This window comes from Pecten maximus, chromosome 6 (assembly GCF_902652985.1).
Source record: "Pecten maximus chromosome 6, xPecMax1.1, whole genome shotgun sequence".
NCBI classification, from domain to species: Eukaryota; Metazoa; Mollusca; class Bivalvia; order Pectinida; family Pectinidae; genus Pecten; species Pecten maximus.
The window spans coordinates 29,235,356-29,250,965 of NC_047020.1; the positions used below are offsets into that span (position 1 = coordinate 29,235,356).

Sequence of the window (15,610 nt, forward strand, 5' to 3'; positions counted from 1 at the left end):
TAGCTACTGAACTCCATGTGACACCCACTCTGACAACCTGGGGTTGTCCATTAATTATTTTTTGTACCAGCCAGCTACTGCCTTATCACGGTACAGGTTGTGTAACCCTCCTTAGCTACTGAACTCCTTCTGAGGATTACTGTGACAACCTATGATTTCTACCATACTTTATGTTCAGTTCATTGGTCAAGCCTCTTCCTGCCAAATTAATTTTGGTACTGACCTGTGACATTAATTCAGTCATCAAGAAAAGCTGTCCTATTAGTTGGCTGATGCACTGGTGTGTAACACTGCTTGTTATTATGCCTTTCCTCCCGGCTAATTTGTCTCTATAAACAGACATTGATTCTGGCACTAGACATTCTCTGCCATTGTTACTCTACTGTAACAGAATTCTTTTGAGTATATTAGCGGGAAGATGTGATTGTCTCCAGCCAAAAAATCTAGCAGGGCAGAGACTATCTTAATCTCTGTGAATAAATAGGGTATAAGAAGTGATGTTGTTAGTGTAGCAATATCTATGAGATATTGATTAAATCAAAGGAAGAGAAGAAAGGAAGAACATGCTGGAGTTATATACACAGATAGAAAGAAGAGTGAAAAATAGGGAAAATAGAGTAAAAGATCAAGGATATTGCAGAAGAGAGAAAGAAGAGAAATTAAAAATAATTGAAGAAAAGAGAAACAAAGAGATAGAGAAGAATTTAGAAAAAGGATTGAAGGGAGAAAGAATATATATCATTGAAAGGAAATTTTAGGATGCAATAATAGAAAAAGGATATGGCTGGGTGAGTGTGAGACATATCGCAGGAGAGAAGGTTATGAAAGAAAGAGGATTCTTAATTTGTACCAGGCTCTGAAGACATCCTTCCAGAAAGCATTGTTACAATTATTCTGAATTAGATTTAGATATTTATATAATTCCACAATTTGCCAAACAAAGAAAATTAACTTTAATTTTTAAAATCATATACCATTTACATCAATGAATTTCCACAAAAATTGTCCTTGACAAAATTGGATATTGATAACTTAAGTTAATCAAATAAACAGCTAAATTTGGTTTAGAAATAAAGGAGGTACACTTGTACATGTAACCACAGTGTTAGCATGCAAGTATAATCCAATATTGGTTCTAGAATACACCACAGATACATGTCCCCTACTGGTGAAAACAAATTTTAGTGCTCAAATACTTCTGAAATAACATAAATCCAGTTAATAGCATTTCTGGGGAAATCCAGTTAATAGCATTTCTGGGGAAACATTCGAGTTTATCCTGTGCAATACCTGATTTAACACTGCATCACTTCTAAATGATAACAAAATATCAATATGCAGAAAAACATTAATTTAAAAGAATCAGATATTATGCAATTGTTAACAATTTTACGTCTTCATCTACACGCTTATGTGAAATATATAATATATAGCTTAATATATGAATGTAAATATAAGAATTGAAATGTTATCAGATGCTAGTATACAGTCAAAATTTGTCGGCAATCTGGCAGCTTCATTCATGAGGGATTTTTATCAAACCTCACACAATAATAAAGGGCTATAATATCAGGAACAAGTTTGACTTTCAGGGTGTTTGGGTCAAAGTCAAGCAGGGGCCAGTAGTATAAAGGACATGAATACCCAGTATGCTTGTTTACTATACACTCCCAGTCAAAGTTTTGTTATTTACTATACACTCACAGTCAAAGATTTGTTATTTACTATATACACTCACAGTCAAAGATTTGTTATTTACTATACACTCCCAGTCAAAGATTTGTTATTTACTATACACTCACAGTCAAAGATTTGTTATTTACTTTACACTCAGTCAAAGATTTGTTATTTACTATACACTCACAGTCAAAGATTTGTTATTTACTATACACTCACAGTCAAAGATTTGTTATTTACTATATACACTCACAGTCAAAGTTTTGTTATTTACTATACACTCACAGTCAAAGATTTGTTATTTACTATACACTCACAGTCAAAGATTTGTTATTTACTATACACTCACAGTCAAAGATTTGTTATTTACTATACACTCACAGTCAAAGATTTGTTATTTACTTTACACTCAGTCAAAGATTTGTTATTTACTATACACTCCCAGTCAAAGATTCGTTATTTACTATACACTCCCAGTCAAAGATTTGTTATTTACTATACACTCCCAGTCAAAGATTTGTTATTTACTATACACTCACAGTCAAAGATTTGTTATTTACTATACACTCACAGTCAAAGTTTTGTTATTTACTATATACACTCCCAGTCAAAGATTTGTTATTTACTATACACTCCCAGTCAAAGTTTTGTTATTTACTATACACTCCCAGTCAAAGATTTGTAATTTACTATACACTCACAGTCAAAGATTTGTTATTTACTATACACTCCCAGTCAAAGTTTTGTTATTTACTATACAATCACACTCAAAGATTTGTTATTTACTATACACTCACAGTCAAAGATTTGTTATTTACTATATACACTCACAGTCAAAGATTTGTAATTTACTATACACTCACAGTCAAAGATTTGTTATTTACTATACACTCACAGTCAAAGATCTGTTATTTACTATATACACTCACAGTCAAAGATTTGTTATTTACTATACACTCCCAGTAAAAGTTTTGTTATTTACTATACACTCACATGTAGTCAAAGTTTTGTTATTTAATATACACTCCCAGTCAAAGATTTGTTATTTACTATTCACTCACAGTCAAAGATTTGTTATTTACTATACACTCACAGTCAAAGATTTGTTATTTACTTTACACTCGCAGTCAAAGATTTGTTATTTACTATACACTCACAGTCAAAGATTTGTTATTTACTATACACTCACAGTCAAAGATTTGTTATTTACTATACACTCCCAGTCAAAGATTTGTTATTTACTTTACACTCACAGTCAAAGATTAGTTATTTACTTTACACTCGCAGTCAAAGATTTGTTATTTACTATACACTCACAGTCAAAGATTTGTTATTTACTTTACACTCACAGTCAAAGATTTGTTATTTACTATACACTCCCAGTCAAAGATTTGTTATTTACTATATACACCCCCAGTCAAAGATTAGTTATTTACTATACACTCCCAGTCAAAGATTTGTTATTTACTATACACTCACAGTCAAAGATTTGTTATTTACTATACACTATTGAGTTATAATCTGTTATTGGTCCAGTGATACATATAAAGTGATATTTCACTTCCTCTCCTGTTATCATATGTAATTCTGTCTAGAAACCTGCTCTGCAGTGAGCCAAGCTTCCTAAACTGTATTGATTTAGATGTGATTTCTAACGTCTTCTTGTCCATACAGTTTACATTGATCTTACAGTCTGGCCTCTAGTTACCATGCCTTTTACTGTACAATGGACAGACACTACCAGGGCCTATTTTACACTGCAGCAGACAAACATGATCAAGGCATATTTTGTCTACAACAGACATACATTATCATGATCAGGGCATATTTCACTGTACAGCAGACATACATAATCAGGGCTTATTTCACTGTACAGCAGACATACATGATCAGGGCATATTTCACTGTACAGCAGACAAACATGATCAAGGCATAGTTTGTCTACTACAGACATACATAGTCAGGGCATATTTCACTGTACAGCAGACATACATAATCAGGGTATATTTCACTGTACAGAAGACAATCGTGATCAGGGCCTATTTTGTCTACAACAGACATACATAATCAGGGCTTATTTCACTGTACAGCAGACATACATAATCAGGGCTTATTTCACTGTACAGCAGACATACGTAATCAGGGCATATTTCACTGTACAGCAGACATACATTATCAGGGCATATTTTGTCTACAACAGACATGCATAATCAGGGCTTATTTCACTGTACAGCAGACATACATAATCAGGGCGTATTTCACTGTACAGCAGACAATCGTGATCAGGGCCTATTTTGTCTACAACAGACATACATAATCAGGGCATATATTTCACTGTACAGCAGACATACATAATCAGGGCATATTTCACTGTACAGCAGACAATCATGATCAGGGCATATTTCGCCTACACCAGAAATACATGATCAGGGCCTATTTCACTGTACATCAGACAAGGTTCTGGAATACAACGAAAGGACACAAAGATCCAAATACATTTAACGAACAAGACGAACAGCTCGCAGAAGAGATATACAAACTAAATGGCAAAGTTCGAGAAATAAATAACAACTTAGGTACACACTCCCCAGAATTCTCATCTGATTTGAGCACAAACACAAAATACAAATGCGGGAACAAAAGGAAACTAAAAACCAAGAAACAATATAACTACCATCTATACAAAGACGGAATACATCCAGACACGCTTCTAGCAAAGACGTGGCTAAAGAAAATAGCAGAACAATCGAAGAGAGACTGTTGGGAAAACAGTAATAAAGAGTAAGTCAATCTAACAGAATCAGTCAGCGTGGGTTTTTCCACACTATACTGTTTCATCATGTTAGCATTGACCCTCCTATTACTGGTACACACCATCATCACCAACAACAGAGAACATACAAAAACTTGGAACCATCAGCAACTATTACACAATGCGTTAAACACCAAAATGCATAGCGCAGGAAGAAGACCTATATTACTACCATCAACCTCCAATAAACAACACAACTTAATCATACTTACCATACTATTAGCCGGAGACATAGAACTCAACCCAGGTCCTAACAAAAACGCCAGCATATACCCATGCGGCCTGTGTGAAAGGCCAGTGTCTTGGAACTGCCAAGGGGTATGCTGCGATGCCTGCGACATCTGGCACCATAAATCTTGCATCGAATTATGCACCCAGGACTACGAGCTTCTAGAAAGATCAAACGTCCAATGGCTTTGTTGTAAATGTGAGAGTATAAACGTCAGCTCTTTCACATTCAGGAGCTATGAGTGTGAAACTTCCAACATTTATGAACCACTATCGGGACTAGACATCACTATGGAATCAGTAAGATCAGCCTTTAGCCCACTAAGAACAAGCAGCCCAATAACAAGGAACACCTCAACAACATCAAGAAATACACTACCTAGTGATAGATCAAGACTAAGTAGCAATCCATATGAAGTACCAACAAAGAAAAACCTACGCATCATGACAGTGAACTGCCGGAGTATCAAAGATAAAAGAGAAGAATTTGAGGCCGCAATACACTATTTAAAACCTGACATAGTGTGCGGAACAGAGTCATGGCTAAAAGGAGTTAAACCAGGAAAGAACCACACAAAAGATGCGATAAAATCAAGCGAAGTTTTTCCATCAAACTACATTGCATATAGAAATGACAGAGGAACGCTTGGAGGAGGAGTCTTCATACTTGTAGAGAAGTCTCTCACATCTGTGGAACAAACATCATTCATTACAGATGGTGAGTTAGAATGGATAAAGATCAAGATGAAAAACAACAAGGATCTACTAGTAGGGACATTCTACATGCCCCATAGAGAGCTAAAACACCTAGAAGAGCTAAGAAAATCTTTAGAAATTATTGATAAAGAGAACATAAACAACATCATACTTACGGGTGATTTCAACTGCCCTAACATCAATTGGGGAAATTTAACAGCAACAGGACAAGATAAAGAAATCCAACAAAGGTTAGCAGATATTACCGGAACAAACAACCTCACCCAAATACATGAAACACCAACTAGAGAAGGAAACCTGTTAGACCTGATCTTTGTGACCAACCCTACCTTAGTTAAGTCATCAGTAAATGTACCAGGAATTTCCGATCACGATATTATCATCACAGATTTTGATACTAAGGTACACCATCAAAGCAACGTTAGTAGGAAATGTTTTATATACAATAAAGCAAACTGGGAAAACATCAACCAGGACCTAAAAGACCTAAATAACACCATAGAGAACAACCAAAAGGAGGGGAATACAGTACAACAACTCTGGGACACCTTCAAACATGCACTATTTAGCACCATGGACAGAAATATACCAAACAAGCAAGTCAAATCCAAAAACTCAATACCATGGATTAAGTCCAAACAACATAGGATGCTAAAGAAAAAACAAAGACTATACAGACAGGCACGGAAAACAAATAAATGGTCAAACTATAGATCTTTCCAGAAAGAATGCAAAAGACAGCTACGTAAGGCAGAGTACGAATATGTAAACACCAACATCATAGAGGGCCTAGAAAACAAAAATACAAAACCGTTCTGGAAATATGTAAAATCAAAAAGACAAGACTCCTGTGGTATAGCACCCCTCAAAAAAGGACCTAATTTAATATCGGACAGTAAAGGCAAAGCAGAGATATTATTAAATCAATTTAAGTCAGTATTCACAAAACCAACAGATAGTGGACTTCCATCAACAAGACTAAAATCAAAGGAAACTATCAAACCAATCAAAATATCTCAAGAAGGACTCAAAAAGCTACTACAAAAGGTTAATGTCACAAAATCTTCCGGTCCAGACAACATCCCAAACAGGATCCTAAAAGAATGCGCAGAACACCTAGCACCTATACTAACAAAGATTATGCAACAATCATTAGACACAGGGAACCTCCCCAAAGACTGGAGAGATGCAAATATATCAAGCATTTTCAAAAAAGGAGACAAACACCTACCAGAGAACTATCGTCCTGTGTCACTAACATCGGTCACATGTAAGATCCTCGAACACATAATATGCCGACACATGATGAAGCACCTGGAAAACAACAACATACTCACCAACTTAAACCACGGATTTAGATCAGGCTACTCATGTGAAACACAACTCATAACAACGGCAAATGATTTCCTACGAGAGTACGACAAAGGACACCAAGTCGATGTTGCCATCCTAGACTTCTCCAAAGCGTTCGACACAGTCCCACACGACAAACTACTCCATAAACTAGATCAATATGGAATAAAAGGAAGCCTACACTCATGGTTAACAAACTTCCTCACCACCAGGAAGATGAGAACAATAGTTGAAGGTGAGAAATCAGAGGAAACATCAGTGGATTCTGGAGTGCCACAGGGTACTGTACTCGGACCAATAATGTTCCTATGCCATATAAATGACCTCCCGGATTGTGTCAACTCGTCCGTACGCCTATTTGCAGATGACTGCCTGCTATATCGCAATATAAACGCAGATAAGGACCACCATCAATTACAGACAGATCTAAACAACCTGGAAAAATGGGCAATAGACTGGGGTATGAGATTTAATGCGAAGAAATGCTATATCATGTCAATCAACCAGAAAACATCACGGTACTATGAATTAAACCAACATATACTACAAGAAGTCCGGGACAACCCATATTTAGGCTTACAATTCTCAAACGATCTGAAATGGAACATCCATATAAACAAGACCTACAGTAAAGCCAATACCACCCTAGGCTTCGTAAGGAGAAACCTAAGAAACGTACCCGAAAATTGTCGTAAAACAGCATACATATCCCTAGTAAGATCAATCATGGAGTATGGAGCTACAATCTGGAACCCATACTTACAAGGGGATATCGACAAACTGGAGCGGATACAGAACAGAGCAGTCCGCTTCATCAAAAAAGACTACAAAAATAGAGAACCAGGATTCATTGCATCAATGAAACAACAACTAGAACTGGAAAACCTAGAAGACAGAAGACTAAGCTTGAGATTAATATTAATGTACAAGGTGGTTGAGGGGTTGGTGCCGTCGTTGCCACCAGCCGAATACACAAAACAGACAAGACCCACTCGCCAGATAAAACCGAAGCAGTTCAAAGACCATATCACAAAAAACGTTGTAGAAAAAAGAGTCTGTAACAACTCAAGAGGACTGGTCATTCCACCGAGTAAGACACCACAGTACCAGTTCTCCTTCTTCGTAGACACTACAATACACTGGAACCACCTACCAGACAAAGTCGTGCATGCGAAATCCGTGGAGGAATTCAAAACCGCCCTCCGGAACCAGCACCAATAAAACCCAAGGCGCTCTCTCTCTACCGTTGTATAAAAACCTATATAGGGCACTACAACGTATTCATACAGATACAGAAGGTGCAGTGCCTTGTCTGATCCTTAATATTTATAGATTTACACGTTCACAACTTAAAGTCACCTTTAGTTTAAACAGATGCATACATTTGCATCTACATCACTCATGTATACATGTTCAGGGCCTATATTAGTCACCATAAAAGTAAATACACATCTGAGGGTCTTGTCACATCCTTAACATCAGACATAGTACAAGGAAATCTGCATCATCAGGGCCTCCGTGATAGGGTATTGTCAGAACCGTTTCTGGAAATTAATAATTACTATCAGTTTGTTGGTTTACCAATACATTACACAAAGGAAATTTCTAGTGCATTATCTGTGCTTGAAGTCAAAGTCAGCCTACTAGATTTGGCTAGCAGGAATATCTGTGGAGTCACATGTACTATAGTGTTGTGGCCTTTACTTTGTGATGGTGGGGAGTTTGAACCTGGGTGGTAGTGTTAAGTGGTTTTCTGGAAGATGGGGATGTATTGTTAACAGTTTTAATGGTATGTACAATTGTAAATTCCATTAGTTTAAAACATGGAGTGATGAAGAGGGGAGCTGGGTATAGAATTAACACTCCAGTAGATGTATACTACACCAATATAGTTAGGAATTCAAAAATGCCAAAATTAAATCATTATATAAATAATCAGATATTCATTGATTCTACATTAAATCAGCCAGTATGGTCTTATGTGTGCTAAAGCCACATTCTCCTTGTTTATATAATAATCTCCATGATTAATGATCCATCTGGTGTTACACAAGCCACTATATAACAAGTGATATGTCAATAATTCACTGATTTCTGAAACAACTTGGGAAGTTCTCCTGGAGATTCATATTTTGACATTCATTGGCTGCAATTTAGAAATTTAACGCCTCCGTCATGTGTCATCATGCAATAAAATGATGTAACTATAACATACATATTTCATAGCCATTTCCTGGTTTTTGAAATAACTGTACAGCCATACTGGTGTCAAAGTGAAAAAAAAAATCATTACTGATGGCGTCAGGTAGGGCACAAATGGCCAGAATGTAAAATGTAGATAATACAATCAGTGTTATGCTGGTTCAATCTCGGTTTGAAAACTATTTTTATGGATGCAAAAATGTATGAAATTTAATACGAAATCATTGCATATGCTATCAATATTGTTAATTTACGTACGGTAGTCATTTTTATATCACAAAAATATACCTGGTGGGCCTTCCAAGCGATTACACCATTTACATCATATTATTAAAAAAAAAAAAAAAATGAAGTAGAATTTATATTGAAATTCAATTTATTGTTTGAATTGACTGACTGATCAGAATTAATAGAATTTATATTGAAATTCAATTTATTGTTTGAATTGACTGACTGATCAGAATTAATAAGCATAAATTCTACATACATTAATGAAAAGTGATCGATGTAGATTTGATTCTGGCAGAGTATCTCTTTAAGACAAACTGTTACTAAGTTTAGATACGTCAGTAACTTATTTGACAGGTTACAATATCTATATTCATATGATGATAGCAACACAGTCAGATTTTATTGATAGATAAATGACAATTTATTGGATTTTGAAGGCTCATGGTTGAGAGATTTCATTACCAGCCCTGGATCTTATATCACAATAGGCTATTTACATGCTATTTCAGCATGCTGTCAACAGCAGCATTAACACGAATCTCAATTATTAATCTAGAAGTGAATTAAAGATTGCAGTTGTCCAAGCACTGTCATCTCTTACAATGAATAACTTCCTCTTTGATATCTGACTCTATTTGATATCTGACTTTATTTTGAAACATTCACAGATAGATTGTACACATGTCTCATGTTGGGGTCCGGGTCAACTTAATAACTCCTTTGGTATTTTTATTGAAAACCTATATATAGGGCTTTCGTGCAGATGCCCTTTAGATATAAATGTGTTGTCAGTTTGCCAGTCTGTGTGTCTGTCTGTCAGCGCTTTTAACTTGAGTTTCCTTGAGCCGATGTTAACTCAAACTTCATACAGTGCTTTCTTGCTGAAATTGCTTGTTTAGAATCACTTTTCAGCATCAAAATTCAAAGGTCAAAATCATTTCTACTAAATATAAATAAATAAATCACCTTCCATGCAAAATATAGAGTTTGCTTTAGCCAATCTAACTCAAACTTCTTTCTCCACTTCAATAATTAAAGAGTTTGCTTAGAATTGACTTACAGTTTGAAAGGTCAAGGTCACTGTTGCTATAAATAGAAAATCAGTTTTCTTGCAATGTTGCGAATGTTCAATATCATAAGTGTAATTTGTATATTTGCAGCATATGGGTAGTAATTCTATGTCAGTGTATGACTTAGCTAAGGTCAGTAATATATAGACACAGACACATTGTGGGGCCCTCACTGACGATGTATCAGTGACTTAGTTATTTTTATATTTATATTTGTTTCATTTCAGGGTTCAACCACTTCCCAGTCAGGGTCGTACGTGGACGGCGACCAAGATATGGACAAGGTATACCGCCGTTACCGAGAGACGCTGATGAACTCGTCGCGCCTGGTCGACGAGGGTGGAACTGATATGGATGGCGACTGCTTAGGTATGGGTGTCATACGCAAAGAGGTCGACCTGACTAACGACGAGAAGCAGTACCTTTTGGCAGTAGAACGTGGCGACATCCCCAGCACACGGCAATACCTCAGTGTTGGAGTACAGACTGGTCTCAACATCAACTGTGTCGACCCACTTGGGCGTACGGCACTCCTTGTCGCTATCGAAAATGAAAATATTGAAATGATTGAGTTATTGCTGAGTTACCATGTTGATCTTGGAGATTCACTTCTTCATGCTATCAATGAAGAAAACGTGGAGGCTGTAGAATTGTTACTCAACCATGAATATGCTCTGAAGGGAGAGGAGGTCAGTATTCTGTTTCTGAATCTCAAGGATGTTTGAAACTATAGGGATATTTTAGGGTAAAAAAAAAAATTAAGCCTGCCAAAGGCTTGCCTTCTTTTTCTGTATCCACGCCAAAATAAGATTAAGATTAGCTATTATCTATGTTTTGTTCTCTCACCTCTCTCTATCTCTCTCACCTCTCTCTATCTCTCACCCCTCTCTCTATCTCTCTCACCTCTCTATCTCTCTCACCTCTCTCTATCTCTCTCACCTCTCTCTATCCCTTTCATCTCTCTCTCTATATTATATATATTTATATATATATATAATCGTATCCATGTATGTAAATACATTGCGACCAGGTATTCATATCACCTTATAGACGACTTCCACAATGATCATGTCAAGGTATCGAGCCGACCATCACTGCGCCATTGAAACATTCTTTTTAAGAACGCCGATGTGGTGCAGCGGTACAAGCTGCGGGTATTTCTGGCTAGGGGATTGGGCCGTAGATCGTGAGTTCGAGGCCCAGTCAGGGCACGAGTCAAAAAGTTGTCTTCCTTCGTCATTTGTGTTGCTAAGTTATAATAATGATAACAATAACACAATTAAACCATAAAATCACAGACGCTCTTTCACTTGCTTTCAGAGGAAGCTCTTCAAATTAAAATGACACAACCACTTTATTTAATTTTTTACCTGGAGAGCTTGCTCTGAAAGCAAGTGAAAGTGCTTGTGATTTTATTGTTTGTTTTTATTATTATTATTATGTACATAAACACATGTAGTAAAAAAATAAGTTGTGTCCATTAAATTGATCACCAGCACAATCTTTGAACATTGTGACCTTGACCTTTGACCTTGGCATTTTACATGAGTGTGCATTTTTGAGAACTGAACATCTTTACCAAGAAGTTTCATGGGAATTGGTATTAAAGAGCCAGGAAATGGGCGGAAGCTGCTTGTAAGTTGGTTGTCTAATTTTACTCTCTCTCTCTATATACCAGTATATGTAGAAAATACAGGCTTGTTTCCTACCTGTAAGTATATATATGAATATATATACAGAAAGTCGGATCCTTTTGCACATGTAAACAGTGTGTAAGTAATTAGCAATGATGGTATCCACATAGGAAAATTCATATTTACAAGATGTCAGATTTAGTAAATCTTTAAACTGACGAAAACTAATAACAAAAACAGGTGGAAAGTAAAAATATTTTCAAATCTTGGTGATGACATTACTGTAGTTAGGACTGGTATAGTGATCCCAATACATTAGGTTTACCTATAGGTAGGACTGGGATAGTGATCTCTTTAGTTCCCCGGGAGACTGAGGCTGATACTGCCTGCCATAGAGGTTCAGATTATGTAGCTCTAAGGTTTTAATGCTGAATCCAATCTTCTGTTGAGATGATGGTAACAGTGACATCTCTCCTAGGAGCTCAGCCATGCAGCAGAATAGGAAAAACCTGATGTAGTTTCCAGCTTGATGACAATATAATGATGCAACTACGCTTGAAAGTGTTGTTGTTCAATGATAGTCAGACACCCAGAAGTCATTGGGGAGGATTGATCCAGCCATTACCCACAAAACGTACCTCAGTCACGAGGGTATACACAGCCATTTGTATTAAGTTATATTAAAATAACATCAAAATCCAGAAAAAAATATTGATATAATTTTCAAAAGAATTTGTTTACTTCAGTATAACTAGACTGTTACAGTTATGGGCGCCCACTGTTATCTTCTTGGAATGGAATAAAACCTAACTAGTAGATGTTTATTAGATTAAATGAACCATAAACCATGAGCTTTTCTGATGTAATTGCTTTGACTAATATCTAAAATGGAGATACTGTGACAACATCATACATTGTGGAGGATGAGTCACCATCCAACACCTCAAACAACCCCTTGGACCTTAAAAACTGTATTCATCACTTTGTAAATAATTTTTTTCGGACCCAAAAATGAAGCTTCCACTTAACTCAGATCATGAGCAGAGCTTGCACTCAACTCTGATTGTAAGCAAGCTCTCTTTTAACTCTGATCATGAACAAAGATTACACTCAACTCGTACGTACCACAAAGAAAGCTCCCACACAAATCTGACCACAAATAAAGCTTCTACTCAACTCTGATCTCAAACAACTTCTGAATTAAATGCAACTGTTACCACAACTCCAGTCAATTCTGATCACAACCAGCTTCTATTTGACTCTGACCAAAAAACAAATCTTTCACGTTATTTAATTGCAAGGCTTCCCATACATTTCTGAATAGAATAAATTTATTAATCCAATGAATTTTGATTCTATAAAAATCTTCTGACTGATAAAAGTTTCATATAATATTGGTCATTAGAATGTTAGAAAAAAGCATCAATTTAAAAGATTAATTGTGTTCTTTATATGCAAAAGCTGGATTTTCAGAAGACTTGAGGTTGGTGATTTACATTGTTATAGCAATACATACAACATCTGAACAGCAGAAGATATCGTAGTCTGGATACCAGATTTCATTACACTGATGCATACATACTTAGAATAAATCTAATTTGCAACAGATTTTGGATATGCTCCCTGGAGAAATCATGAGCAAAAAGTGGTTATAAATATTCTACAGCTTAGGATTATAAGACATTTAAATATCTAACACTACAAGTAGTCTACATCGCACCAAATCATGTCTATGAAAGAATTACATCTTGTGTTCTTATACTACAACCACTTCCTGTGGAGGATTACATCTTGTGTTCTAACACTACAACCTCTTCCTGTGGAGGATCACATCTAGTGTTCTAATACTACAACCACTTCCTGTAGAGGATATCACATCTTGTGTTCTAACACTACAACCACTTCCTGTGAAGGATTACATCTTGTATTCTAACACTACAACCACTTCCTGTGGAGGATTACATCTTGTGTTCTATCACTACAACCACTTCCTGTGGAGGATTACATCTTGTGTTCTAACACTACAACCACTTCCTGTAGAGGATATCACATCTTGTGTTCTAACACTACAACCACTTCCTGTGAAGGATTACATCTTGTATTCTAACACTACAACCCACTTCCTGTGGAGGATTACATCTTGTATTCTAACACTACAACCACTTCCTGTAGAGGATATCACATCTTGTGTTCTAACACTACAACCACTTCCTGTGAAGGATTACATCTTGTATTCTAACACTACAACCACTTCCTGTAGAGGATATCACATCTTGTGTTCTAACACTACAACCACTTCCTGTGAAGGATTACATCTTGTATTCTAACACTACAACCACTTCCTGTGGAGGATTACATCTTGTGTTCTATCACTACAACCACTTCCTGTGGAGGATTACATCTTGTTTTCTAACACTACAACCTCTTCCTGTGGAGGATCACATCTAGTGTTCTAATACTACAACCACTTCCTGTAGAGGATATCACATCTTGTGTTCTAATACTACAACCTCTTCCTGTGGAGGATTACATCTTGTGTTCTAACACTACAACCACTTCCTGTGGAGGATTACATCTTGTGTTCTAACACTACAACCACTTCCTGTGGAAAATTACATCTTGTATTCTAACACTACAACCACTTCCTGTTAAGGATATAACATCTTGTGTTCTAACACTACAACCACTTCCTGTGGAGGATATAACATCTTGTGTTCTAATACTACAACCACTTCCTGTGGAGGATATAACATCTTGTGTTCTAATACTACAACCACTTCCTGTGGAGGATATTACATCTTGTGTTCTAACACTTCAACCACTTCCTGTGGAGGATATAACATCTAGTGTTCTAACACTACAACCACTTCCTGTGGAAGATTACATCTTGTGTTCTAACACTACAACCACTTCCTGTGGAGGATTACATCTTGTGTTCTAACACTACAACCACTTCCTGTGAAGGATTACATCTTGTGTTCTAACACTACAACCACTTCCTGTTAAGGATATTACATCTTGTGTTCTAACACTACAACCACTTCCTGTGAAGGATTACATCATCTATTAACTGTATTATATACCAATCCAAATATTACATGTCTTTTGTAGGCTATCAAGTGTGTAACTATGGTATACAATAGATCAATGTAGCATAATATGTACAGTTTACTTCATCATGATTGGTCACTTCTAAACTTCCCTTACCTGGTTTCCATGGAGATTGTGTATGATTAACCAAACAGTGTACACTATAGATCACATTTCCATACATTGTTGTTTTATTTATGTACTTTTGTGGCTGACATATATTGACCTTTAATGATCCAATCTACGTTTGCTAGTATACATACATGTCAGGTGTAGTATGAATTTAAATGAAACTTCTTAATAGTTAAAGCTAAATTCCACGGTCCTGCATAGCAAAATGTCTTTTACAAAATCTTGTAATAAAGTCATCTCTCCTGGATTTCTATATGAATAATCACCCAAGGTTGTCTGTCAGTACATGTGGGAAGTCTCTCCTGTCTTTATGTTAGTACATATTGATTATCCACCCTGGTTGTCTGTCAGTACATATTGATTATCTCCCCTGGTTGTCGGTAAAGTACATATTGATTATCTCCCTTGGTTGTCTGTAAAGTATATTGATTATCTCCCCTAGTTGTCTGTAAAGTATATTGATT

At 36.2% G+C, this 15,610-nt stretch overlaps 1 protein-coding gene across 1 annotated transcript in view; it reads left to right on the forward strand.

The window, feature by feature from the left end:
• The window catches only part of LOC117329481 (transient receptor potential-gamma protein-like), a 62,577-nt gene that overhangs the window by 20,407 nt on the left and 26,560 nt on the right, over window positions 1-15,610 (forward strand). The window contains 1 exon segment of the mRNA XM_033887438.1: window positions 10,518-10,979. Within this exon segment, the coding sequence (XP_033743329.1) occupies window positions 10,518-10,979 (462 nt within the window).